This window comes from Ammospiza nelsoni, chromosome 6 (genome assembly GCF_027579445.1).
Source record: "Ammospiza nelsoni isolate bAmmNel1 chromosome 6, bAmmNel1.pri, whole genome shotgun sequence".
Taxonomy (NCBI): Eukaryota; Metazoa; Chordata; class Aves; order Passeriformes; family Passerellidae; genus Ammospiza; species Ammospiza nelsoni.
The window spans coordinates 11,239,876-11,267,833 of record NC_080638.1 but is presented as its reverse complement, the minus strand read 5'-3'; the positions used below and the strand labels follow the sequence as shown (position 1 = coordinate 11,267,833).

General features: G+C 66.4%; 1 protein-coding gene across 1 annotated transcript; it reads left to right on the top strand.

Annotated features, from left to right (window-relative positions):
• SYT7 (synaptotagmin 7) lies at positions 1 to 25,963 on the top strand. The gene is made up of 13 exons (XM_059474290.1): positions 1 to 139; positions 10,252 to 10,355; positions 12,314 to 12,393; positions 13,892 to 14,023; positions 14,587 to 14,802; positions 17,023 to 17,397; positions 19,050 to 19,175; positions 21,365 to 21,500; positions 21,914 to 22,184; positions 22,514 to 22,683; positions 23,098 to 23,212; positions 23,293 to 23,492; positions 24,310 to 25,963. The coding sequence occupies exons 1-13, from the start codon at positions 109 to 111 to the stop codon at positions 24,412 to 24,414; spliced, it is 2,061 nt and encodes a 686-aa protein (XP_059330273.1). The 5' UTR covers positions 1 to 108; the 3' UTR covers positions 24,415 to 25,963.
• The last annotated feature ends 1,995 nt before the right edge of the window (positions 25,964 to 27,958 follow it).

Genomic DNA, 27,958 nt, shown 5'->3' with positions numbered 1-27,958 from the left:
CCGCCCCCTCCCGCCGCCGCCTCCGCCGCCGTCTGATGAGCCGCGGCCCCGCTGCACCGGGCAGCCGCCGCCCCGCCGCCCCGCCGCGCCCCGCCGCCGCCCGCCACCATGTACCTGCACCCGGAGGCTGCCAGCGCAGGTGAGCCCCGCGCCGCCGGGGAGGGGGGGACGGACACACGCAGGACGCGGGGACACGCACCGGGGGTGGCCGACCGCTCGCCGCCCCCCCGGGGACCCGCCGTGGCCGCTGCCCGCTTCCCCCCGCGCCGCCCCGGGAGTTACGGTACTTTGGGGAGAAAGTCACCGCCGCCGCTGTCACCGCGCTGCGGAGCTGCCCGAGTCACCGGCACCCCCCGCCCGGCGACACCCCAACCCCCGCGGGCAGCATCCTGCTCCCCAGCCCCCCAAAAACGCGGGGCGAGCCCCAAATCCCGCCGGGCGCCGGCGCCCAGACAAACACCCAGCACATCCCCGCTCTCCTCAGCCTGCGGAGCCGCTGGAGCCCCGCGTCCCCCCCGGGACACCCCAAGCCCCGGGGGCAGCATCCCGCTCCCCAGACCCCCAGCAAACCCCCGGAGCCCCGGGCGAGCCCCAAATCCCGCCATCCAGAGCAGCATCCAGCTCTTAGCACGTCCCTGCTCCTCACCTGCCGCCCCCTTCCGTCCTTCCGGGGGTCCCCGTGCCCCGTCCTGCCGCACCTCCGGAATGACACCGGGACACGCGGGGGTGGGCGGCTGGGGAAGGGGCTTCCTCCGCCGCGGATTTGCTGAGCTCATGCTGGGAAGGCAGCAGTCGGCCCCGCACCGGGGAATCTGGGACGCTGGCGGGGACGTTTTGGGGGTGCCCGAGCCCGGTGCGGAGACACAGCGATGCTGCCGCCGGAGCGATGCGGCTCGGCGGGGCCTGGCCGCCGTGTCCCGGTGCCCGGGGAGCGGGCAGAAGGACGGCGTGTCCTGCGGTGGCGTGGGGACGTGCCGGCGGGGACAGCGGGCGCCGCCGGGCAGAGCTGCAGGTGCCAGGCCTGCGGGATCGGGCGGGCTGGGGCGCGCCACGCGCTGTCACCCGCGGCAGGTGACGGCGTCACCGCTGCCCGGCAGCCGGAGGCTCCGGCCGAGCCGCCTTCGAGGGGAACTTCGCGCCTGCCCGCGGGCCGAGCGCTCCCCCCGGCAGCGGCTCCATGCCGGGGCACCGCGACCCTGCAGGGATGCTCGGAGCGCGGCACGGCACGGCTTGGCCCAAGGTCACCCGGGGGAGTGGGTGGCACTGGGGGGACGCCAGCCTGTCCCCGCCGGCAGCAGCGTGACAGGGCTGCCCGTCCCTCCCGGTGCCCGAGATTTGCTCCTGCCTCGTTCCCCCTCCAAACTTTGCACCCGCCCCCGGTTTGTCCCCATCGTCCCTGCCGGATGTCCCCGTCGTTGGCCGGTGGGCCACTGATGGCTGCTTGTGCCATGGCCAGCTCTGCTTGGCAGGCTGGAGGCTCCCAGGGCAGAGCTGGAGCTGCGGGATTTGGGGGGACAGAGCCCTCTCCCCAATTCCCGAATCCCGTGCTCCCGGCTGCTGGGGCTCACGTCACGTGGGAGTTTTCCCACGTCACCGGCGGCGGCTGTGCCGTGAGCCCGGAGCCGCGGGGTGCTGGGGGTGCTCACACCTGTGCAGGCGCCCTGCCACTGCCTGCTTCCCGCCGCCTTCCCACCTTTCCCGCATTTTCCAGACGTGCTGCTGACGGGGTGCCGGGTGGTGCCTGATGGAGGTTGAGGGGGTGCTGTCATCTCACACCCCCGCAGGATTCGGGAAGAGCCAGCCAAGCCACATCCCGGGGTGAAGCAGTGCCTGTTGTGCCCCCAAAACGCTGCCCCAGGTGGCACCGGCCTCGTCCTCCTGGTGCCCTGCTCCGTGTCACCGTGCGGGGACAGCGGCTGTGCCCCCAGAGCTGGCTGCGTGTCATGGGGGGAGAAGATGCCGGGAAATTCGGGAAACTTTGCTGCCCAGGGAAAGAGGGATCTGGGGAGCAGCCCGGAGGTGCTGCTGGGGCAGTTCTGGGGCTGGAGACGCCCGAGGGAGTCTGGTCTTGGTTGGCGAGGGGTGTTGGGAATTGAGATCAGGCTGAGGCGCTTCCCAAGGCATTTTTGTGGGGCCGCAGGGGGCTGTGCTGCTGGGGGACCCCCAAACCATGTGTCAGGAGAGCCGCGTCCAGGCGCCAGGCAGAGCTTGGGGCTGCCCGCAAAGGTGCCCTCTGTGCCACAGGGACAGGTCCCTGTGCTTCGGGGACACCGGACAGCTCCCTTGGCCCTGCCAGCCTCTCCCCACCCCATCCCTGTCCCCCTGCTGGCCCCAGCTGTCCCCTCCGGGTGACATTCGCACCCCCCCGCCAGAGCTCCATCTCAGCAGCGAGCCCCTGCCGGGGGCCCTGCTCCCCACGTCCCCATCTTTCCCGGCTGGAAGCGTTCCGAGCCGAGCCGCGCGGCGGCTGGAGGTGGTGAATCAATAACCAGGCAGCAGCTGCCTGTTTTCCCCCCGCACCGCCTCGGAGCGGGCGATGGAGCCCCTGGAGCTGGGAGCAGCTCCCGGGGATGGGAAGCAGAGCCGCGCTTCCAGAGGGGCCGGCACAGGGCGAGCAGCGGGGCGGGGGCCGCCGAGGGGCTGCGGGCGGCATGAGGGAGCGTGACACAGGGCGGGAAGGCAGACAAAGAGCGCGGGGATGGCAGCGCACGGGCCTGGCCGGGCACCTGCTGCAGCTGCGTCCCGCACGGAGCGGGAGCCCCCGACCCACCGGGACCCCCCCGTCCTGCGCCGCTCCGGGTCCCCTCCCAGCCAGCCCCTCCGCTCCAGCCCGAGCCGGAGCCTCGGAGCATCCCCGCGGCCTCAGCCCGGCCCTTTGTCCCCCCGGCGGCTCCATCCCGCTTTCCCTGGCGGTGGGGGCTCCACGCGGATGCCGAGCCCCCCACGGTGGGCGTTCCTCGCTCCCACCAATTCCAGCCCTTCCAGTCTCCCCACGCCCGCGCTGGCGCGTCCCAGGACCCCCCTGAGCACAGCAAGGACAGGGACTGGGGGCTCCCGCCGGGCGGGGGGTCTGGCAGGGAGGTCTCGCTGATCCCCCCTGACTCCGAGGAGCAGGAGCGGAGCCGGAGGCGGCTTTTCCAGCGCCTGATCTCGCGGCTTTTCCGCCTGCCGAGGAAGGAGGGGGGAGCGGGGAATGAAGACAGATGCAGATAATATCGCTGCCACCCCCCGGCCCCCGGGGGCTCAGCTACAATATCCATTATGGATGGATCCGGAGAGGGAGCGGCTCCCGGAGAGCCGCCGGAGCGCGGGCATGATGGGCACAGCCCAGCGTGGAGCAGGGCCCGGACCCCCCTGGCTGTGGCTGCCGGGGGGCTGGGGGTGTCTGTGGGGCCGGGCTGGGCTGGGGGGCGGCGGGCAGGGATGCGCCGAGCGGAGCATCCCCATCCCTGTGGGTGCCAGCGCTGTGGCTGTGGCACGGGAGGCTCCGCGCCCCGCTGCCAGCCCCGGGTGCCCCCCCAGCGCCCCGTCCCCTCCTGGCGTCCCCGGGCCTGGCTGCAGGAGGGAGAGGGTCACCTTGGGGGGAGTTAATGAGCTTTGAAGGGAAGCGGTCGCGCCGGCGGGGACGGAGCCGGCGCGGCGGCGGAGGGACAGCGCAGCGCAGCAGCCCCGCTCCCGGCCCTGCGAGGGGGGCACGGCCCGGGGGAGGCAGCCCGGGGGGCTCCGGGTATCCAGGGAAGGTGGGGTGAGCGGCTCTCCCCCTGCGGATGGGGCTGTGGGACACCGGTGGCTGCGGGGGGCGATGGGTCCTGTCCCCGCTCCACCAAGGATGGCCATCCCTGCTGCCCCATGGATGACCCTGCCTGGGTGTCCCTGCAGGATGCAGCCCCGGGATCAGGCGCTCCTGGAGGATTTCCACCATCCCCACCCAGCCCGGGCAACTTCCCGTATCTGAGTCCCCAGTCCTCCCTCTGGGGCCTTCCTCGGCCCTTCATTCCCCTCCTCTGCCTCCTCCCTCCGAGCTGCGTTTCTCCATCTTTCCATGTGTTCCCCTCCAAGCCTCCTCTTCCTCTCCCAGCAGCACCAGCCCCCTGCTCTGAGGGCTGACCCCGAGCATCCCCCATCCCTGAACTCCCTGCGGGAATCCTGTCCCCACGGCGGCCTTGCTGTCACAGCCCGTGGGTCCCGGGTGACGGGACCGGGGGGCACTGCCCGGGGGGGATCGGGGAGCTGGGGAGGCCAGGGGGGGCTCCTGGAGCCGGGATGGGCTGCGAGGAGCCTGCCCGCCCTTGTTCCCTGGGAGCCGCTGGCTCCGTGCCCTCCCTCTCTCCTGCTGTCACCCGAAGGGCTCGGCAATGATGGAGAGCCCCGGGGCGAGAGGCTAAGTGGCGACGGCGCGGGAGCTGGCAGTGCCACTCGGGATGAGAGCCCAGCGCGCTCCTCCAGCGCCGGGAGAGGATCCTGCGCCAAGGGAAGGGGGGCTGGGGTCACTCCGGGCTGGGGAGCGATGCCCGAGGGCTCGGCTGGGAGCAGGGATGACGGGGAGCACCAGCCTGGCCAGGGGATGAGCGGCGTCCTCTCGGGAGCTGGGGCTGGGATGGGGATGGGAATGCGGATGGGAATGGGGATGGGAATGGGGATGGGGATGGGGATAGAGATGGGGATGGGGATAGAGATGGGGATGGAGATGGGGGTGGAAATGGATGCAAACCGCGGGATCAGAGGGGGCTCCGGGGTTCTGGGTGCTCCTCAGGAAGAGAGGCTCGGTGGGCACCACGAGGCAGAGAAACCACACGGCTCTCCGGAAATCCTCGGCCAAAAATAGCCCGGCATCAGGGAAGGAGCGCCTTCCCTTGCCAAATTCTCCCTCCGTGCCCAGCTCCTGCTTGCTGTGGTCGCGGAGCAGGGACGGGTGGCATCAGGGCTGGAGGGGACACAGGAGGGACTCATCCATGCACGGCAGCTGGCGGGGACAGGGGACGCCTGGGAGCATCTGGGCAGAGCTGTGCCGTGTTTTGGGTCGGCTTTCACCCGGCCCAGCCCCCCGTGGTGGGGCCGGTGTCGGTGGGCTCTGCCCCCCGAAGCCCCCCAGGATCGGCAGCTCGGCGTGGGGGAGGCAGAGCCGGCCGGATTGACAGCTCCGGGGGACGGACAGATGGCTGGACGGAGAGGCAGATGTGTACGAGGGATGGACGGACGGACGGACGGACGGACGGATGGATGGATGGATGGATGGAGAGAGATTGATGGATGTGTTGGAGAGGAGGACGCACGGATAGACAGACAGATGGGGAGCAGACGCCCGTTCCCTCCCAGAGCACGCCTGGGGCGCTGAGCTGCGGCACCGCTGCTCTCCCCCGAGGCTCATCCGGGATCCTGCCGGGCAGCGGGATGGCCGTGGGGCTCCCGATGATCCCTCACATCTCCAGAGCCGCCGGGAGCCCGTGGGCAGGTGGCACCGCCGGGCCCAGCTGGCCCAGCCCTCCCGCTCCTCCCCGTGACGCGCCAAGCCTGGCTCGCAGCATTCCCAAAATGCCCACCGGGCTGTTACCAGGCATGGCAGCACAGCCTCGTCCCCCTCCGTGCCCATCCCTTCTCCTGTCCCTGCGCCAAGGGCTCGGATCCCGCGTTCCTGCTGTGCCCGCGGGGGTCCGGGCCGGCTCCCCCCGCCCCGCGCCCGGGATCCTGCACAGGAGCGAGAGCTGCAAATTCACAGCTTTTCAGCTGCATCCTAAAAATAAGAGGTTTGGGAAATATCAAGCAAATGAGTGGGAGGATGAGCAGAGGAGGAATTAATGGCCTGGCGCCAGGCAGGCAGCATCTGGGGAGCCCCGTGGTGACAACGCGGCCACCTCGCTCGGTGCCGTGCGGCCCTGCAGCACGAGGGGCCGCTCCGACGCCGCGTTCCTGCCCTGTCCCTTCCCATCCCGGAGCTCCTCCCCGGCACCACCGTCCTCATCCTCCCCGGCACCACCATCCATCCCCATCCAGCTCGGCGTCACATCCCGCTCCGGCTCCGCAGCTCGCCACCACCACGATGGCGGTGGAATGTTGGGGAGGGGGCGGGGGGACGCGCTGCTCGCTTGGCACCTTCTCCCGCTGCCCTTTCCCCGGGAATGCACGCGTTTCCGCTGCCGGTTTCGCGGCTTGGCACATGGAGCCGTTTCTGCGTGTGGAGCTGCGGATGCCGGCTTTGATCACCGCTTCCAGGGAGCTCAGCGGGAGCCTGGCCTGGGGGGGCTCCCCACGGCTTTGATTTTCCCCCCCAGGGTGCTTGGCATCCATGGATCTCGCCGCTGGAACAGGGTGAGTGGGAGGATGCTCCAGGGCTGCAATGCTGAGCAGCAGCCAGGGACTGTCCGCAAAAGCTGGGAATTTCGGGGTCTGGATCCAAAAATGTGGCCCTGAGAGCCTGGACAGGGCTATCCTCAGTGGGACACCTGCAGGGAGGGCGGTTCCAGCCGTGGTGCCACAGGTGTGAGGCTTGTTCCAAAGCCTTTGCTCATCCAAAGCCTCTGGCACCCCATGGAGATTCCAGCCTCTCCATCCTGTGCAGGAGTCATTGTCTGGGAGAGCTGGAACGATCCCTGGATGCCCCTTGCAGGGGCTTTGCCTTCCCAGCCTTGCTCCAGGGCCGTGGGCTTCGGCTGGAGGTGATGGGGCTGAATCCTGGGATAGGCACAGGGAAACAGGGAAACAGGGAAACAGGGAACCGGAGGGAAATGGATGGAGCTGCCCATGAGCCTGATGGGCCCCAGCAATGCCTGTCCTGGAGCTGAGCGTGCACAGCGCCACCAGCACCACAAAGCCACCACGGTGTCCAAGGCTGCTGGGGTGCACAGGGACACCAGGATGCACAAGGACACCAAGATGTCAGGGACACCGGGATGCACAGGGACCCTGGGATGTGCAGGGACACTTGGATGTACGTTTCTACCAAGATGCAAAGGATCACCAGGACTACCAGGATGTTCAGGGATCACTGGGATGCCCAGGGCCACCAGGATGGACAGGGATGCTGGGATGTGTGGGATCACTGGGATGCCCATGGCCACCAAGATGCACAGGATCACCAGGATGCCCATGGCCACCAGGATGCACAGGGATGCTGGGGTATGCAGGATCACTGGGATGCCCAAGGCCACCAAGATGCACAGGATCACCAGGATGCCCAGGGACACTGGGATGCCCAGGGCCACCAGGACGCACAGGGATGTTGGGATGTGCAGGATCACTGGGATGTACAAGTCTACCAAGATGCACAGGATCACCAGGATGCACAGGGGTGCTGAGATGTGTGGGATCACTGGGGTACCCAAGACCACCAGGATGCACAGGGCCACCAGGATTTGCAGGATCACTGGGATGCCCAAGGCCACCAGGATGCACAGGGACACCAGGATGCTCAGGATCACCAGGATGCACAGGGACACCAGGATGCTCAGGGACACTTCTGGGCACCCCTGGAACGGGCTGTGCCGTGGCTCCCACACCCACCATTCCCGCACACGCCGGAGCTGAGCCGTGTGTGGGATCTGTCGGCGCTGGCAGCTCTTCCCAGCCCCGGGTGCATCTCACCCGCCGCTGGAGAGGGCTAATCCCTCTCGGATCTCCGCACCTCTCCTTGTGCCGGGGTCGGGTTTGAAGTGTTCCCTCGCATCCATAAAGGCCAGAGCTCGCTTGTGCTCCGGAGGCAGCTAATCCTGAGGCGGCAGGAGCTGCGGATGAAGGAGGATAGGCATGTGACCGCATCCCTGTCTCCCAAACATTGCCCATCTCCCACTCCGAACTGGGCACTGTGAAGGGTGCAGGGGCTCCCTGCTTGTCCTGGATCTGCCATGGAGACCCTTCCCCCAAATGCAGAACTCTCTCTCCTGGCACAGGGACCCTGCCCCTGAATCCAGAACTCTCTCCCCTGGCACAGGGACTCTCCCCTGACATGAGGACCCTCTGCCCGCATCCACAGCCCTCTCCCCTGGAACAGGGACCCTCCTCCCCGGCCCACGCAGCACAAATCCCACTCTGGAGAGCTGCAGCGCTAAGGAGGCAGGTAATCCCCTCATCAATACCGGCCTGGAAAAGTGGAATTATATCCCGTCAAGTGGCATTGAATCCTGATGAAAGAGCCGCAGGGATGTTCCACCCCCTTCCATCCCAGCCTCCGCAGCATCCCCTGCTCTGCCAGCACGTGGGACGGGATTGGGACCTCGATCCCTGCGAGGAGCGACGCCTGCTCTCCGCCTCCTGCCCCCACTCGGGATGAGGCAGGACCAGCGAAATCCCGCCGGGATTTGGGACACCACGGCCGCAGGGACCCCATGGCCGTGGACCCCCAGGTCCCTCCCAGCCGTCTCCGTGCTCCTGCCTGGATGCGCGCTGGCAGCCGCGGAGATTTATGGAGAGCGGCAGGGAAGGAGGGCCAGCGGCGGCGTAAACAAGCGGCGCTTTTCCACCTTGTCCCCGCTCCCGGGGCTGTGTCCCGGCGCCACGCAGCTCCCCGTGTCCCCCCCTGGATCCCCCAGCCCCGGGGCATCCCGTGCTGCGCATCCCGCCCGGCACAGGGACCCCGCACCGCGCCCCGGGGCTGGGGACGCGCCAGGAGCTCCGAGCGGCTCCGAGTCTTTAATTAATGGAGCGCTAATTGCCTGGAAAACGAGTCATTGAAGTCATGCTGAGGGCGGCGCAGCCCGGGGGCCGGAATGGCTCCCCCCGCCCTGGGGATCCCACCGGGAAGGGCCGGACCTACCCCTGGTGCACAGGGACACCCCTGGAGCCCCCCAGGCGGGATCCCGCCCGAGAATCCATCGGGATCGCGGGGTGACGCCAGGTTCGGGGGGTGGTGGCACCTTGGCACGGGGAGCTCGGCCCCGGGACCCGGCGCTCGCTGATGTCCCTCCCCAGACACCGCGGTGCCTGCGCAGCGCCCACCCCTTCCCTCGCCTTCTCCTTTGATTCCCTCTCTCCAGATTAATTTGAGGATGAACCGGACCCCGCGGGAACAGAAGGATCTGTGGGAGCTCCGGGCTGAGCCCGAGGGGTCACGGCGCTCCCGGGCTGGAGCAGGGAGCACCAAGCGGCGGGGCAAGGAGAGCTGATCCCAGTTCCCAGCCCGCCCAGTACGGCCCGGTGCCGACTGAACTGGCTGGGGTCGCATCCGAGGAGGGGCGCCCGGAGCTCTCCGGTCGTGCCCGCTGCTTCCCATTCCCCCGGCAGCTTATCCAGCCGGGGTTTATAAATGTTGGAAATTAAGGGCCGGTCCCAAATTCCCTCCTAGGCAACAGTTGCTATGTGAGTTTTATACACAGGCTCCTCGTGATCCGGGAGCGACGGAGGAGCTGCCTTTGGATGGAGAGAGCGCGGGTGCTGCAGGGGGGACCTGTCCCCAAAGCCACCCCCACCGCGTGCGCGAGGGATTGTCACCAATGTCCCCTTCACGGCCACCGCCCCCTTTCCTGGTGGGATTCCAGCGGGGATGTGGGAGCTGCGGGCGCCTCGGCACGTGCCGGGGCCGATTCCCGAGCCCCGATCCCCCCTCCCGGTCCACTCTGACTCAGCCCGGCCTCGGAGCCGCCGGGAATTTGCGTTACAATAACAAGGTCTGCGGGCGAATTAATTATTAACATTTATTGTTTAATATTTATACTGCAGCACCGCTGCTCCCGGCGCTGCTCCGGCCCCGCCAGCTGCGGCTCCCGCCGCGGACAATCCCGTCCCGGCGGGCACGGCGGGAGGCGGAGCATCCACAGGGATGCTGTGCCGGGGGTCCTGCCCCGAGACAAAGCTGAGCCGGTCTGGGGTCCCACCGGACCCCCCCGAGCCGCCTCGGGTCCGTATTCCACCCACAGTGGCCATTCTGCTTGCTGGGAGATGGATGAGGTTGTTGGGTCCTTCCCACGTTTTTGGGGTCCCCAAGGTTGTCCCCAAGGCCAGGCTGGGAGGAGCGGGCCTGCGCTGCCATTTGGGATGAATCCGTGTGGGATTGGCCCACAGAGCAGCGGCCGCGGCCTTTGCGGGCGCTCCCGGGGTGCCAGTGGGGATTGAAGCTCCAGCCTGAGCTCCCGGGAAGGGCTCAGGGCGCATTCCCACCAGGACACACTCGTCGGAAGCCAAAGGGATGGCCACCGTGACGGGACACTGCAGAATGAGTTGGAGCCTGTTGGATCACATTCCCTGCGCTTTCCCTCCCTGCGCCCCGGCAGGGACACCCCAGGGTTCGGCTCTGACCCCCCCTTTGTGCTCTGCTCCCCCCAGGGACCCCCTCCCGCGACGTGCTCCTGGTCTCAGCCATCATCACCGTCAGCCTTAGCGTCACCATCGTCCTCTGCGGGATCTGCCAGTGGTGCCAGCGGAAAATGGTGAGTGTGGCCGCCCTCCCTGCCGCCCTGCCGGCATCCCGGGCGCCCCCCGAGCCAGGGGGCGATTCCCTGTTCCAGGGCAGCAGCAGCCAAGCGGAGGCAGCTCCCCGGAGCCGCCGGCTGCAGCTTTTATTTGGGCTTTTCCGGATGCGCTAATGAAATGTTTGGGCGAAAGTGTTTGTGTGGCACAAAGGGAAGTTTCCAAATATATGGATATATATTGGTGACGAGCCGGAACGAGCTGGCCCCTGTCCTGCTGGGCACGCTCCTGCCTGGAAAAGCCCCGTGGGAAGGCGGCCAGCCCTTGCCTGGCAGCGCCGGGCGCCGTGAGCCATCCGTGCCACCCGCTGGGCATCCCTCATCCCTCCCCGACCGCCACCGGGGCTTGGGACAGCGCTCCCGCCCTCCCGCATCCTTCCTCCTCCTCCTCCTCCTCCTCTCCCGGGAGCAGGACGTGCTCGGCCACGTTTCCTTCGCCATCGGAATCGAATCTGGGTCAAGCGCTGCGATGGCAGCGGCGCTTCCCGCCGGGGAGATGCCCACCCCCAGCCGTGGGAAGGCAGCATTCCCTTGGGAATGGCAGAGGGGCTCCGCAGGGCGGCGGGTGGGAAGGGCCCTTCCAGGTGCCACGCAGGGGATGGGGAGAGAGAGGAAAAAGCACTGGAAAGCAGGAGGCTGGCGCTGGCAGAGGAACAAAGGAGTGTGAATTGGCCGGGAAGGCGCATCCCGAGCGGCCCTCGGGAGCGCCCGGAGCTGGAGCGGGATGAGGGAATGACGGCCAAGCCCGGGCGGCCACCGCGGCCGTGTCCCCAGGAGCCCCGAGCCGCCGCAGCTGGGGACACGGATGAGCGCAGGACTGGGGGATGATTCCCTCTGGGATGGCCTGAGAGCATCCAGCGAGGTCAGGCACCCCCGTGCCTCCCGGTGGGATTCGCCCAGGGGCATCCAAGGAGGTCCAGGTGTGTTTCCCTGCAGCTCCTGGCAGGATTAGCCCTTGGGCATCCAAGGAGATCCAACAGCTCCTGGCAGGATTAACCAATGTGAATCCAAGGAGGTCCAGGTGTGTTTCCCTGCAGCTCCTGGCAGGATTAGCCCTTGGGCATCCAAGGAGATCCAACACCCCTGCAGCTCCCGGCAGGATTAACCCTTGGGAATCCAAGTTCAGACATCCCTGCAACTCCCAGCAGGATTAGATTAGTCCATGGGCATCCAAGGGGGTCCAGGTGTTCCCCTGCAGCTCCTGGCAGGATTAGCCCTTGGCTGCCCAAGGACACCGTGCTGAGGGTCCAGGTGTCCCAGCAAGCCAAGGTGATGGCTCCATGTGGATCTGAAGAGGCTGGGAAGAAGGAGAAAGGAGAAACATTCCCGTTCCATGGGCAGGCAAGGCCAGGCCTGCCTCCTGAGGTCCAGGACAGTGGGATGCAAGGGCTGGTTCTCCACCTCATCCTGCTCCAGCAGCTATTCCCATCCCACCTCATCCACCTGGCCCTGCATGGAGCATCCTCCCTCCCAATTGTTGGATAATTGGCATTAATTGCAGTGCTCGGGACCTGCCGGAGTGCCCTGATTACCAGCCCCAGTTTGGAGCCAGCTCCAGCTTCATTATCCTATGGCAGCACTTCCCTGGCGCTGGGAAAGGTGAACTCAATTAATTCAGGCCCAATTAGGCCTAAAATTATCCACTCCTTCCCAGTGAGGCCCTGGAATGGGATGCTGGCGGCTGTGGCCATGCTGTCCTTGGGGTGAGGCAGGGCACGAGCCCCCAGGGACCAAAGGATGGAGCCTTTGGGAATTTTGCTGCCTGGATGGCTGGGATGGAGCCTGGAGACCATAGGGGAAAGGGCAAAATCGCAAAATCCAGGTCAAATTCTCTAGGTGGTGGCAGCTCCCATCTTCCACTGAGATATTCCAGGGGTCCTCTGTGACCCCCTTAACCCCCTCTCCTCTCTCTTCCACAGGGAAAGCGTTACAAGACTTCCCTGGAGACTGTGGGAACTCCGGATTCCAGCCGAGGCCGCAGCGAGAAGAAAACCATCAAGTAGGTGCCAGAAATGGGGGGGGAGAGGAAGGACAGAGGCGGCCATCCCTTCTCCCAGTGGGAGAGGAGCTCCCTCCAGGGCAGACTGGGAGAGCTGGTGGGTGTCTCCAGCATTCCCGTGTGTCCCACTGAGCCGTGGAGTCACGGGAACGTCGGTGTGGGTGTCCCCAGGGACGCTCTGGGCCTGGGTGTGGATTCTGAGCTCTGCCCGGCGGGGCTGGAGCAGCTCTGCATTCCCTGGGCATTCCATGGAGAAAGGAGAGCCCAGCTGGGGCATTCCATGGAGAAAGGAGAGCTGGGGCATTCCATGGAGGAAGGAGAGCCAAGCTGGGGCATTCCATGGAGAAAGGAGAGCCCAGCTGGGGCATTCCATGGAGAAAGGAGAGCTGGGGCATTCCATGGAGAAAGGAGAGCCAAGCTGGGGCATCCCACAGTACTGGCTGGGGAGTGAGGTGGAGGCTGGAAGCTGAGGGTGTTCTCCTGGGCATCCCAGATCCAGCACTGCCTCTCCACACGCTCCGCAGGCCTCCAGGAGGAGGGAGCTGGACCACCAGGAGGGAAAAAGCTCCCGCCTGGAATAAGCCTATGGAAAACTTCCTCCCATGGCTGGCCTGGGTGTTATCAGGGTGCAGGGGCACCTGGATGGCTGCTCCCAGCCAACCAGGATGAGCTGGGAATGGAGGGGAAGGCGCATCCCACCCCGTGTCATGGCATGGGCAGCTTTCCCAAACTCCACATTTCATACAGCTGGGATCCACCTGGAGCTGCAGCTGGGCACTGGAGACTTTCCCAGTCTCCCAGCACCAGCAGGAGCTGCTGGGCCCCCCAGCCCCTGGAACACAGCTCCAGTGGCTTCCCAGAGCCAGGAGGTTCAGGTTCTGTGCTGGCAGCTGGTTCCATGGGAAGGATCTGCAAGGAAAGGGATCCCTAAGGGAAGGGATCCAGAAGGATCTGGAAGGGATCCCCAAGAGAAGGGATCCACAAGGGAAGGGATCCACAAGAGGAGGGATCCCCAAGGGAAGGGATCCACAAGGGAAGGGATCCACAAGGGAAGGGATCCACAAGGGTCCCCAGCACGCAGCACTGTCAGGGTTAACCGAGCGCTTCCAGGAGCCGGCTGCAGAGCAGGCGAGGACACACGGACACGCGTGCCGAGGGCGCACGGACACACATCTGGGAATGCCGTGCAGGCTCCGCTCTCGCCGACGCCTCCGTCACCCCCCACATCCTTCTCTCCTTCCCAGCCGGTGGAGCCGCCCGCTCCTGTCTCTCCGCAGCTCTTTCCCTCCTTCCATCCTTCCTTCCATCCATCCTTCTGTCCGTGCCCGTGTGTGTGTGTGTGCGTGTGTTGGTGTCCGAGGGGTGGGCTCCCCGTCTCTCTCCGCAGGATCCTGGCGCTCCGGGGGCGGAGGGCTGCTTTCCCTTCTCTCTCGCAGGAATTCAGCTTCTCTCTCTTGTATTTCCCTTTTCTTTCTCCCCCGGAACCCGGCCGCTGTAGCGATCTAGACAGAGACTTTTGGAATAACAATGACAACACAGTGCAGCAGAAATGGAGCTCCTACCCTCCCAAGGAGTTTATCCTAAACATTTCTCCTTACGCTCCGTACGGTGATCCGCGCCTTTCCCTCAAGTGAGTCTCTCCTTACCGAGTTTGCTCCGTGTAGTGAGTATATGGGCAGCACCCACTCGCCTTCCTCCTCCTCCTCTTCCTCCCCCTTTCCCTCCTCCTCCTTCTCCTCCTCCTCTCGCTCCCGGGCTCCCCGCACGCCACCCCATGGGCCGTCCCATGGAGACGAGCAACCCCTCCTTCCCGCATTCCCGGGGCCGGCCGGGATCTCCCTCCAGGACGGGGTTGCGCGTTGGGGGCACCCCCTCGGTGCGGGGACGGGTCCCCCCGGGGCTGGGCTGCCGGCGAGCGGGACCCTCCCCCCGCCCCTCTCCCTCCTCCGCCCTTTCTCTTGGATGTTTTGCCGAGGCCCCCCGCGCATCCCGCGGCCAGGATCCCCCCCTTTTTTATTTGCAGTGCTGATGTCTCTCTTTCTCTCTCTGTCTGTCTGTCCGTCTCTTGTCCGTCTGCCCCCTCCGGCTCTGTCGCCCTCCCCTCATTCCCCGACGGCTCCCCACGTCCATCCGTGTGTCCGTCCGGCTCCTTTCGTGTCTGTCTGGGGGGGTCCGGCCGCCGGCCCGGCCCAGTGGCTCTCTGTTATCAGGGGCCAAACTGACGGCGTCGGCCGCCGCCGGGCTGTCCGGGGACCGCGACGGCCGGCCCGGGGACAAGCAGCGGCTCGGCGAGGATGGAATGAGGAGCAGCGTGTCCGCCCACAGCGAGCCCGGAGCTGGAAAGGCGGCACGGGGCCGCTGGCACACGGTGCAGAGCCACTTGGCCGCAGGGAAGCTCAGCCTGTCCAAGTGAGTGAGCACGGCACGGTCCGGCACGGCACGGCCAGGACCGGCGGGCCCGGGGCCCGCTCCCCGCTGCGGATGCGCTTGGATTGGGGACACCGACGGGTCCCCGGGGCCGCCAAAGGGTCCCCAGGACCACCGTGCCGAGGGAGAGGAGGCGTTTCCCGCTCTCCCAGCGGTGTTTGGCTCAGGGGCAGCCGGGCGGCAGCGGCACCTTTGGGCGCTGTCCCAGCGCTGAGGGTGGCCCTGCCCAATCCCGGTGGGAAGCGGCTCAGCATTCCCAGCTCGGCTCCTCAGGGCAGGCAGCGCCACCCCGGTGGTGTCCCAAAGGCAGGAGGAGCTGTCCCGTGCTCCCATCCCTCAGGGACAATCAGGGACAGTGTGTGACATCTTCCCCCCCTCCGTGCGCTCCCTTGGCCCCCGGCACAGCCACCGGACCCGGCGCCGGCACCGCCACCTGATGCCGAGAAAAGTCGGGGAAAGTCCGGGACTTTAGGGATTTAGGGAAAACCCGAGCTCTGCCGGGCTCTGCGGGGCTCCAGGCCGGGGTGGGGGTCTCGGCGGGACCCTTCACTGCTGGCAGCGCCGTGCCTCTGGCGGGGGGTGCCGGCTGTGGCTCCGTCCGGCGTTCCCGGTCCCTGCTCCGCTTCTCCGCACTGGGCTGCGGCAGCCGGGGGGTCCCGGGCGCTCGGGGACAGCTCGGTGACACCGCCCGTTCGGCTGAGGCTGCTGCGCTCCAGTGGGGCGCTGGGAAGCAGGAGGGACGGAAAGGCGAGGAAAAGCGGGAGCGGCGCAGCCTCCAGCCCGCTGGGAACCCGGACAGACGGACGGGACGGAGCAAGGCGGCAAGGACAGGGTTTAGGGGACGCGGCGGTGCGCCCCGTTCTCCAGCATCCCCTGGCGCAGCGCCGCCGGGGTCGGGGTGCCCGGGGGTCCGTGCCGAGGGTCGGGCGGTGCCGGTGCCGGGGGATCCGTGCGGGCACGGACACGGGCACGGGCACGGGCAGTGCGCGGCGCCGCCTGGCACGGCGCTGGAGGAACTCGCGCCTCCAGCTGGCGCGGGGCCGACAGGAGCCAGATTTAGTTTCCTGTGACTGAGAGGTTGTAAATTGAACTAATTTAGGATTCGATAGGAAAACGAAAGGAGGTCGGCGGCAGTGCGGAGGGGGGGGGCGGCAGCGTCCGGGCAGTGCCTTTGGCCCCGGCCGCGGGGCTCCGTCCATCCCAGCTCTCCGCTCCTCTCCACTCTCCATTCCCTCCTCTCTCTCTTTCTCCCACCTTTCGCTCTTTCTTCACCTCCTTTTTTTTTGTTGTTGTTTTTTTGAGCTGTCTATCCCTCCCCGCTCCTCCTCTCCCCGCTGCTGGCCCTGCACGATGGCACCGCTTCGGGACGGGGACAGGGTCGGGGGCTGCCGCTCCAGGCTACCCCTCGGTGCCGGGCAGTGGTCCCGGGAGGATTTTCCTCCCCTGATCTCGTGGCCTCGAGCTTCCCAGGCTGCCGTGGGCGATCCGGCGCGGCTGCATGGGCTGCGCCACGCATGAGCTGCATGGCCAGCGCCGCTTCCTTGGGGCATCCCCTGCTCTCTGCGCTCCGCCGCCCACACGAAGCCCGTGCGCCCCGGGCTCTGCGTCCCACCAGAGCTGCGTCCGTACCCCCCAACCCCGTGATCTCCCGCCCCGGTTGGAGCCTGGCTTGGCCCTGGGTTCGCCTCGCTGCAATGTCACCACCCCGTGGGTTCGGCGATGCGGGACTCCCCCTTCCCGCAGCGCCCAGCACGGAGGGGCAGGGCCGCCGAGCCCCCGCGGCGCTGGGCTGGGCTGGGCTGGGCTGGGAGGGACCGGGGCGCTGGGATGGGCTGGCTGGCAGCACGTGAGCGGGCGCCACGGGATTTGCCTCCCCGCAGCAGCCTCATTATCCCGCAGAGCAGGTCGGCCGGCGTGCTGGGCAGGCGCCGGCGGAGCGGCGGCCGCGGGAGCGGGTGGGCATCCGGCCCTGGCGAGCCCCCCGGGAGGCAGGATGGCGGCGGCCCGAGCCCCCCGCGCCGCCGGCAGGGCCGAGCCGCGGGCGAGAGGCGGAGGATCCGGGCGCTGCCCCCGCTGGCTCCCGCCGGAGCGCTCCCTGCGCTGGGGCATCTTCTCTCTAACTCTCTTCTTTTCCTTCCTCCAATTTTGCCCCTTCACCTTCTTCTCCTTTCTCTCCTCTCCTCTACCCTTCCTCTCCCTAAGTTTCGAGGACTCCACCCTGTCCACAGCCACTACCCTTGAGTATATCCCCACCTCAGCAGGCGATCCCAAATTCCAGAGGCCCCGCACGCTCGTGCGCCAGCAAAGTCTGCAGCAGCCCCTGAGCCAGCACCAGCGCGCCAACCACAGCCAGCCCACCACCAGCCAGAGCCTGGGCCACCTGCAGGCCCACAGCGGCTCCCCCGCCGCCGCCGCCGCCAACTCCCGGGGCTCCCGCGGCGGCGGCCCGGCGCGCCAGGGCACGGCCGCCGGCTCCAAGACACGGATGGCCGGGGGCAGGAGCCGCTCCAACCCCGGCAGCTGGGACCACGTGGTGGGGCAAATCCGCAACCGCGGCTTGGACATGAAGTCCTTCCTGTAAGTGTGCGCTCGCCATCACTGCCCTCTGCGTTCTCCTCTCCGCCCCCGTCCATTCCTCTCTCCATCCCTTCCCCTCCTCTGCTCTCTCTGCTCCATCACTCTCCATCACCGCTCTGTCCTCCTGCTCTTTTGGTCTCTCCACCCCTCTCTCCATCGCTCTCCTCCGCTCCTTTGCTCTCTCCATTCCCTCTCCATCCCTCTCTCCTCTGCTCCTTCCTTCTGCCCATCCCTCTCTCCTATGCTCCTCTACTTGCCCCGGCGCGGCCGCTCATCTGTCACCCCCTTGGGGACACGCTGCCCCTGGCCTTTGGGAAGGTCCATGTCCCCCCCGGCTCACGGGGAGCTCGGGGAAGAGCTCGTGCCCTTCCCCAATGAGCTTTGCCACGTCCCTGGCCATCCCTTTCCATCCCCAGGGACGGCCACAGCGAGGTCCCCAGGGAGTGACGTTGTCCCCGGTTGTCACGGTGCGGGTGGCACAGTCTCCCGTGCCGGGTGACCGTGAGTTGGGCCCCGATGTCATTCCCAGCCAGAGGAGCTGTGGGATCTCTAATCCTCCTTAACCCCATCTCCTCCATCGGCGCTGGATTTCCAGCATCAAACCCCGGGCACTAATCCGAGTCCCGTGTTGTCACCGTGTCTCGGCACATGACATTGTCCCTCCTCTGCAGAGCTGGGCCCCCCGGCTCCATCTTCCCTTGGATTCTCCAGCTCCTCCCCGGCCGCTGTTTGCCCCTGGCACCCTGGAAAAAGGAATGCTGAGGTCCCAGCTTTGCTTCCTGCAGGCTGGTGGCACTTGGAGGGGATGCAGGAGTGACCCTGCCCTCCATGAGCTGACACTTCCTGCACCAGGATTAGATGAGAGACACAAGTTTGGGTGCCCATCCCACCCTGTCCCGCTCTGGTGAGCGGGTTGAACCTTCCTCCAGGCGCCCTCAGGTGCGCTGCCCACCATCCCCTCTCTGCTCTCCCAGGTTCCTCCCAGCTCCATTTCCCGGCTTCCCGGTGTGGAGCTGCGGCTCTCCAGCCATCCCGAGGGTCACGTTCTCCCTGTTTACCCAGCGCCCGTGCTGGTTCCAGCCTGACTTGGCGGAGAGGGAGCAGCAGCCGCAGAGCCCAGACGTGCCGAGTCAGCGCCGCTTCCCAGCGGAGGAGCCGCTGCCATTCCCCACCGCCTCTCTCCCCATCCATCGATTTTTCTTTCGCTCTTTCACCCCGCTCACCCTCCCCGGCGCCGCGGCGTAAATGCAGTGACAGACCCGGCGAGGTCAAAGAGCCCGGCCACGGCACCGCCAATCCCTTCCTCCATGGAATGATGCTGGCACCTCACTCCTGTCACGCTCTCCCTCATTCCTCCAGGCATCTTTTCCCCCCCTTTCATCAGGATTTTGGCACCCTCCCTGCCCGGATCGGCGGAGGAGAGGGACAGCGCGGGTATCCACGCCTGCCGGGCTCCCTGGAGCCTTTCTCCCCACAGCCCTGTGCGCCCATCCCGGCACCGCCACCCCGCAGGAGCCGGCGGGGAGAGCCGGGGTCCCCTGGCCGCCGGGGGTCCGCGGGGCGCCGCCGGCTCCTGCCGGTTCCCTGCCTGACGCTGTGTTCTCCTCTCTCTTTCTCTCTCTCTCCCGCTGCCGGCGGGGCCGCCCGGGCAGGGAAGGCCGGATGGTGGTGCTATCCCTGGTTCTGGGACTCTCAGAGCAAGATGACTTTGCCAATATTCCCGACCTGCAACCCGCTGGGACGCAGCCGAACCAGGCGAACGCTCAGGGGGACAAGAGGTATGAGCGAGGACGAGGCCAGTCCCGCAGGAGGAGGAGACGAGGGCCTCACCCAGGGTGGAGGAGGAGGAGGAGGAGGAGGCTGGCCTCGTGGAGCGCGAAGGTTGGAGCGGCACAGGGTGGCCCAGCGGGCACCGGGACGTCTGAGCTCTCCCCGGCACCGGCACCCGCGGTTCTGCCTCTGGAGCGGCGGCACCGAGAGGACCCCCATCCTTTCCTCCTCCCTCCTCCCTCCCCTCCTGCCCTTCCCGGCCCTGGCTGCATGCGGAGAGGGGGGTGGGGGGACACGCTCAGGGACAGGGGGGCACGGGGGGCGCCCCCGAGCGATGCCGCATGGGCTGAGCCGCGTTCCATCCCGACACGCTGCTGCCGCCTCCATCCCGGCGGGATGGGCAGCTCCCCGGGGACCCGGGGACTCCGCTGCGGTGGCGGGGGGGCACAGCGAGCGCCACGGGTCGGCAGGATGCCGTACCCCCGTTCTGCTCCGGCACGGCACGGCCCCTCGCCTCCGGCTGCTCCCGCATTCCCGGCGCGCCGCAGGCTCGGCAGCGCATCCAGCCCCGGCACCGGCGCCCGGCCGCGGCCACGGCGCTGGCTGGCAGAGGCAGAGGGTCCGTGCGCCGCCGGGAGCGGGTGCTCATCCCCTCCGGAGCGGGGAGGAGGTGTGAAGCCGGCGGGCGCTGCCTCCCCGTGTGCTCGGCGTGCGGATGAACTGGCACCGTTCTCGCCCGCCGGCTATTTTTACCCTGCTCCGCTTGGTTTCGCTCCATCTTTTAGCGCTTCCCTCCCCGGCGCCGCGCTGCGCAGCCGGTCCCCGCCGGGAGCACCGGCAGCCCGTGCCGAGGGGACGGGGACGGGGGACACGGCGGGTGGGTGGCTGTGCCGCAAGACCCCGCTCCTGCTCCCCGCTTGCCGCAGCTCCCTGCTCCCAAACCCATCCCAGCACATGCATGGCACTCCCCGCTCCATCCCTCCCGCTCCTCGTTCCCTGGACTCCGCAGGATCGGCCGGCGGAGGGGACGCGCTCCGGCAGCCTCGGCTCTCTCCCGCCCCCCGACGCTGCCGACCACCCGCTCTTCTTCCTCAAAACATCTCCTCCATCCCTGTTTCGCAGCTTCTTCCTTCCAGCCCGTCCCCGGCGGCTCCAGCCTCGGCGTGTCTCCTGTCCCGGCGACTCCGTCTGTCCGTCCACCCGTCCCGCTCCTCTCTCCCATTCCCTCCCGGCAGGCCGGCGCTGGACGACGCTGCTCCTCCTTTCTTTTGCTCTCTCCCGCTCTCTCTCCCGCTATCCGTGACCTCCGCCGGCATTCCCGGCTCCACCGGCGCCTCCTCGCTCAGCGGCCGCGCCGCCGGCTCCTCCACCTTCATTTTCCCTGGTTTTAACCTGATTTTGCCTCCCCAGCTGCCTCGGCCTCTCCGGTCCTTCCTGGGTGCCACCCCGTGTGTGCGTGTGGGTGTCCCCATCGCCCCCCCTCCATGTCCCCTCCCCGTGTGTGTCTGCGTGTGCTTGGCGTGGTGGCGCGTGTCCGTGGCATGTTGTGGCTTCCCGTGTGTCCCTGCGCCTCTCGGTCCGTCTGGTGGTTTGTCACCGTGTCCCAGCTCGGACAGGAGCCGTGGCGGGGGTGGTGGGAGCATCCCGGGCTGCCTGTCCCCTCCTCCACGCGCCTGTGTCCCGTCGTCCCCGTGCCTCGTGGCAGCGTGGCCTCGGCGCATTCCCCCTGTCTCCATCGCTGCTCTGTCCGTCTGCCTCCCGCCGCCCCCGGCTGCCCACCCTGCCCGGCGCTGTGCCCGGGAGCCACCGAGTGTGGGGACAGCCAGCACAGTGATCCCAGGGCTGTGAAGCGGGGCAGGGGCAGCGAGCCCACGTGGAGCACCCGTGGGTGCCTGGCACCCACCGGGACAGGGGTGTTGGTGTGTGAGGAGCAGCCAGAGCCGTGGGTGCTGTGGGGACCGCGCTGTCCCTGCCATCGCCGTGGGACGTGGCCAGGGGACCTGCTGGCGCGCCCCAGAGGTGCCAGGCCACCAGCTGGCGCTGGGACAGGGCCGGGACGCTGGCGGGCTGCAGCCACCGCGTGTCCCGGCAGCGTCCGTCGCTGGCTCAGTGCCCGCTGCAGGGGGCGCCCGGGAAGCCCCTCGCTGTCTCGCCCCCGGCTCCCGGCCCCTCTCCTCCAAGGCCTCTCTTCCCGCAGGTTGCCGGCCGCCGGGAAGGCTGGGAACGCGGCACCGGCACCGGGGCAGCCGCCGCACGATGAGTCCGACCGCAAGACGGAGCCGCACTCCTCCGTCTCCGACCTGGTCAACTCCCTGACCAGCGAGATGCTCATGGTGGGTGGGTGGGGTGCGCTGGGTTTGGGGGTCTCCACGCTCGGTGTCCAACCCTCCCGGCTCCTCCCCGCGCCATCCGCAAGCGCTCCGGCACGTCCCCGCCCGCTGTGCCGAGTTCCCGTCGGCCGAGCCGAGGCGGCGCGGACGTGTCCCCCGGGCTGGCACGGGGGAGCGAGCGGTGCTGGACACGTGAGGGATGCGCTGTCAGGAGGAATTTGGCTAATTGGAGCTCCCGCTCCGCGGGACGAGTGGCGCCGAGCCAGCAGCCGTCGGAAGCGGTGGGGGCGGCGGGAAGCCGGGCAGAGGCTGATGTCCCCTGACAGCTGCCGGGGCTGGGGTCTGGGGGACGGGGCTCGGGCCCCCGCCTGTCCCCGGCCCTGCGCTCACCCCCCTCCTCTGCCCCCCTCCCGCAGCTCTCCCCGGGCTCCGAGGATGACGAGGGCCACGAGGGCGTCAGCCGGGAGAACCTGGGCCGCATCCAGTTCAGCGTCGGCTACAACTTCCAGGAGTCCACCCTGACCGTGAAGATCATGAAGGCGCAGGAGCTGCCGGCCAAGGACTTCAGCGGCACCAGCGACCCCTTCGTCAAGATCTACCTGCTCCCCGACAAGAAGCACAAGCTGGAGACCAAGGTCAAGAGGAAGAACCTCAACCCGCACTGGAATGAGACCTTCCTCTTCGAAGGTATGGATTGGGATGGGTTGGAGGGGATCAGGGTGGGAGCGAAGCCTCATGAGACCCTCCTGGTGGCTGGTGGTGATGCGATGGGTTGGCCAAGCCACTGAGGCCAGGCTGGATGTGCATCCCATAAGGGGGATGTAGGGGAAGGTTTGGAAGGTTCCGTGCCCCCGTGGATAGGCGCAGGTGTGGGAATTAATGTGGCAGCAGCTCCTTGTGCCATGGGGTGCTCCCTGTCCTGTGCCTGGTGCCAGGGTCTTGCCACCAGCACAGGAAGGGTGGAGCAGCGCTGGAACTGCTGCTCCTCATCTCCTTTGACTTTTCCTGCGCCACAGGGTTCCCCTACGAGAAGGTGGTGCAGCGGGTGCTGTACCTCCAGGTCCTGGACTACGACCGCTTCAGCCGCAATGATCCCATTGGAGAGGTGTCCATCCCGCTCAACAAGGTGGACCTGACCCAGATGCAGACCTTCTGGAAGGACCTGAAGCCCTGCAGTGATGGCAGCGTAAGGCCCTGGATGCCCCCTCATCCCCCTGGGGAGGGGAGGTGACTCCCTGCCCCTGCAGTGTCCCAAGAGGAACATCCCCCATCACAACAGGGATATTTTATCCTTCAACATCTGACGGAGATTTTTCTCTTCCCAAATTTTATATTAAGTAGCCCAAAGTCTCATTTTGGGTCAAATCAAACTGTTTCAGGTAGACCTAAAATGAAAGTTTTTTCCTTCTCCTGCCTCCAGCAAGACCAGAAAATGTCCCACAGGGGGCGGCCCCATTTCCTCCTGTCCTGCCCTGATTTTCTGTGCCTTCCCAAACCCCAGCCTTGGGCTGCTCTGGTGGGGGTCCCGTGCCAGCACCCAGCTCCCACAGAGGAGCTCTGGGGGGCGTGGGTGTCCTCAGGGAACACGTGTGTCCTGCAGGGAAGCCGTGGGGAGCTGCTGCTGTCGCTGTGCTACAATCCCTCAGCCAATTCCATCGTGGTGAACATCATCAAGGCAAGGAACCTCAAAGCCATGGACATCGGGGGCACCTCAGGTACGGCACGGGCTGGCCCCGATCCCGGGCAGCATTCCCTGGCTCCCATCCGGGGCTGAGAGCGGCTCCTCTCCCGCCAGATCCCTACGTGAAGGTGTGGCTGATGTACAAGGACAAGCGGGTGGAGAAGAAGAAGACGGTGGTGATGAAGAGGTGCCTGAACCCCGTCTTCAACGAGTCCTTCGCCTTCGACATCCCCACGGAGCGGCTGCGCGAGACCACCATCGTCATCACCGTCATGGACAAGGACAGGCTGAGCCGCAATGACGTCATCGGCAAGGTGGGTGACACGCCCGAGGGACACCCAGGTGGGAACTGGGGACAGCCAGGCCCAGAGCTGCCAGCACCTGGTGCCATCTCCAGTGGGGAGCACGGTGGGAACCCCTCGTGCTGGGTGTCACAGCCACAGAGGGCCGGAGCTCTTCCAGAAAGGCAGGGATGGAGGGATGGAGCATGAGGAGACACACTGGGATGGATCCCACCCCCTGGGAATACTCCCGGGGATGGGAGCGGTGGAATTATCCATGAAATCACCCAGCTCATCGTTAGCACAACGATGACAAACGAGCGCCATAATCCCCATCCATGATCCCCAAACGCCGCGCTGGGGTCGGGACAACTCAGCAGTGGGGATAAATCCATTAAATAAATCCCTGGATCAGCGCTGCGGGCTGCCGAGCAGGGGAGGAGGTGGTGTCCCCAGTGTGGGCACATCCAAGAGCCTGATTCCAGGGATGGACAGGCAGTGGCCACGATATCCCACTCTCCCTTAAAACCCCGCCGTGGCCTGAGGCTCGCTAATCACTTTTGATCGCATAATTAGCAGCGAGCCCGGCTCCATCCCGGCTCTCCGCGCTGACCCGCGGAGCGGTGGCACCGGCTCCCCGAGGTGGCAGCAGCAGCAGCAGCAGCGAGAGCTGGCACACGCACTTTTCCGCGGTGCCATATGGAAAACTGAGGGATAAAAATAGCGCGGCCCCGTGCCGAGCCCGGAAAAGCGGGGCTGGAGCAGTTTGGGGGTGAAGGCGTCAGCGCCGGGCAGCGGGACGGGTGGGCATGGAGAGGCCGCGGTGGCTCCAGGGATGCGTTTCCCGCAGATTTACCTGTCCTGGAAGAGCGGTCCCGGCGAGGTGAAGCACTGGAAGGACATGATCGCCCGCCCGCGGCAGGCGGTGGCACAGTGGCACCAGCTGAAGGCCTGAGCGCCCCCGCACCGCGGGCTCGGGGTCCCCCTTGCCAGCCCCCGGCCCCTTCCCGCGGCCCGGCACCGGCGGGACAGCGGCCTGGCTGGCGGGAACCCCGCGGGAGGACGGGGACGGAGCCCCCCGAGCCCCGGGTTCGCCTCTCCCCGGGGCGCGGGGTGCGGAGCCGCCCCCAGCCCAGCCCCGGCCGAGGAGGTGCCAGAAGCGATGTCCCCCCATCCCTATTCCCACCACCGGGCAGGACTTCTGCGAGTGCTTCCAGCCCCGCTCCCGGAGCCCCTCGGCTCCTCCCGGGCCTCGCCCCCCGTCTCCCATTTCAGGGGGTCAGGCTGCGGGTGCAAGAGGGACCCTCCTCCCTCCCCTTTCAGCTCCATAGAACCTCTCGGAGCCGCCAGCGGAGCCACGGAGCCCCCCTGCCCCAGCTCGTCCCCCCGCGCCCCCACACCGAGGGGAGGGGACAGCCCCTTTTCCTGGGATCGGAAGCCATGACACAGTTCCTTATCCAAAGCGGGCTCCTTCGCGCACTGCCTTCAGCCGGGTTCGATGCTTTACCTCCGTCTCGGGTTTCGGCGGGAGCGGGGGGCCCCAAGCCGCCCTGGGGACCCCGGTCCTGCCCTCCCGCCCAGCCCGGGCTGGAAGGGGCCCCTCGGGGGAATGCAGAGCTCCACAGGGTCCCCTTCCAGCCGGGCTGATCCGGGCGCCGGGGCTGCCCCGGGAGCTCCGTGCCCACCCCTGGGGATAAAGGGTGGAGCGAGCGCTGTTGTCCCCATCGAGGGCAGGTGACATTCCCCGGGCTGGTGGCATTCCTTGGGACAGCCAGCCTGGCAGGATCAGTGCCAGCAGCAGCATCCCCACGGAGCCCTGGGATGCACACGCCAGACCCCTTCCCACTCCACTCCCTGGGACCCCCAAAAACAGGGACAGGCCCACCTGGGAGCCCCCACAGCGGTGACAAGGGGGTCGGTGGTGGCTCTCCGTGGCAGACACCAGATCATCCTCAGTCTTCCTGCTCCCCCCGTGGCAACCTTGGCTCCCAGCAGCTCCCACAGCCCCAATTTAGACGATTTTGGACAATCTGGAGAGAAGTCATAATACTGCTATTACAGTAATAACAACGCTTTTAGGGACATTTGTATTTTTGTCATATTCTCTCTTTTTTTAACATAAAAGAAGAGACTTACATGCCTGGGGAAGAGGTGGCAGGGCCAGGGCTGTGCCAAGCCGGGTGCCCCCCACAGCCCCTCGGGCACCCCGCTTTTCCAGGCTGGATTCCTCGTCCGCGGTCGGGCTCCCCGGGGGTTTGTGTGTTCATTTTTAACTCTAGAGCTCGTAGCCGTGATCTTGTTCAGGTTCTCTCTTCTTCATGTGACGGTAACATCCAACTGGTGTGTAAAATAAAGAAAAACAGGACAAAAAAAAAAAAAAGATTAAAAAAAATGAAAAAAAAAAGATAAAAAATCCAATAAAGAGCCCAGCCCGGCCTGGCTGGGGAGCGGCTGGAGCGGGGGGTGCCCGGCTGGCGATGCCAAGGATGGGGCGCACGGGTCGGGGCGCCTCCTTTGAAGAATCCTATTTTTGGGGAGTGGGGCCCCTCGTTTTCTGGAGGCAGCCCCTGCTCTCAGTTAATAAAGGACAGTCAGTAACTGCCAGCGTGAGTCATCTGTGGGATGGGAGGAATGCAGGGGGTGGATCCTGGGGTGGGAATGGGGGCACCACACATGGCTGAGCACCACAGTGGTGTTGGGGGGGCATCCCCCCGGCACTGAGCATGCCCCCCAGCGTTATCGCTCCTAGTCTTGAGCATTCCCACAGTATTATCCCACCCATCACTGAGTATCCCCACAAAACTCTGGGATCCTGCTAGGATTGGGATCCCCATGGGGGAGTCAGAAACAACACTGACCCCCGCAGCCTGCTTGGAGCCAAGTGAGTTCCCATCCCATCCAGGTCTGGGCTGAACTCCTTGGCATGGGATAGGGAGTGGAATGTGGCTCCGAAGGGAAGGAAGAGGCAGGGAACCATATCCTGTGTCCTGGTGCCATGGAAAAGGCACTGGTGGCTGTTAAATAATTCACAGAATGCTGGTCTTAAATAAATAAATGAAACTCCAAACGCAGGGATGGCAGGAGGGCCATCCATGTCCTCCCTGCACAGGATAAGATCCCTCTGGATCCACCCTTCAGACCCTGGGATACAATGTTGGAGGTGGCAGCAGGGGGACAACGCTGTCCCCTTGCCACCTGCACCCCTGTGAGAGGAGGTGGCTGCTGCCTACCCACCAGCTGAGCCAAATCTGGGAATTTTGGCATTCCCAAACAGCCAATGGCATTGGTGCCACCGATCCTGGCTCTGCCTGGGCTCTTACACCAACGCCGGGCTCCTTTTATCCTCCCAAAGCTTTGGAAGCGCAGCGATCCGCGCGCTCCTGTTGCACGGATCGGCCGCGATTGCCGCTCCCGGTGCCTGGTGCTGGCAGGCAGCGGGAGCAGATGGAAATAGCAGCGTGATCCCAGCTGCGGAGAGGCCACAAACCGTCGCACGCGGGGCCGGGCGAGGAGGCAGGGATATATATAGGGACAGACGTATGGATGATGCACTGCCGGCAGCGGGGACTCGCCGGTGCCAGCGGCCCCAAAATACTCGAGCGGAGCCGGAATCTGTCACCACCGTCGTCACCGGTGCCTGCATCCCGACCCGGCTCCTTGGGAAAAGCTGGGTGGTGAGAAAAGGCTGCAGACAGGGAGGACCCCCCAGTCCCAGGTGTCAGAGCTCCTGGATGTGATCCCAGCCATGGGGACGGGCTGGTGGCATCCAGAGCCACCTGCATCCCAATTCCTGCCGGATGGGTGGGCTGGCAGGGATCTGCATGGAGCTGCTGGCATCGGATCTTGCCTGCATCAGGGGCTTGGAATGCTGAGGGTCTCTGGCTGGGTCAGCAGCCTCGGGATCATGGATAATTCCTTGCTAATTATCAGCAGTGCCTCCCCAGACAAAGCAGCATCACCCTGGATCAGTGGCATGAAGGGCTGGGAGACACCCAGAATTCCAGGAGTGTGCTCCTGGGATGTCGTGGGATCCTGGGATACTCTGCCCTACAGTGATGGGTACCTGGGTGGGAAAAGGGATTGACAGCCTGCACCTATTGGGAAGACCTCATTCAAAGCGCCTGCTAAGCCCCTGAAATTACCCCGGAGGAGCTGGCACCGACAGCTCCTGCAGATCCTGCAGCTGAGGAAGTTCCACGTGTCCAAAATAGCCTGTAGTGGGTCCTGCTGTGGGATGGGAAGTGGAGGGAAACGCCGGCAGCACCCGCCCTGCCAGTGCCGGAGCGGATGTGGCAGGAGCTCTGGCTGCCTCCCAGCCCCAGCCCCAAATCCACGGCCATTAAAAGCGGATGTGTGGTTTGAAACCTCCAGCGAGCTGCAGACCTCGGATCCCCAAGCTTTCCACCACACTGGCTCAGCTCGGAGATGGATGGAGGGAATCAGGATTCCTTGGATGTCCAGAATAAGAGGAGCTGGTGGTTGCACACCAGGATATGTCA

Excerpts from the sequence above, each read along its gene's own strand:
- SYT7 (XM_059474290.1), top strand. The coding sequence starts at position 109 with ATGTACCTGCACCCGGAGGCTGCCAGCGCAG. Across the intron at positions 17,398-19,049 it reads TTGGACATGAAGTCCTTCCT|GGAAGGCCGGATGGTGGTGC; the intron begins GTAAGTGTGCGC and ends CCGCCCGGGCAG. Across the intron at positions 23,213-23,292 it reads GGACATCGGGGGCACCTCAG|ATCCCTACGTGAAGGTGTGG; the intron begins GTACGGCACGGG and ends CTCTCCCGCCAG.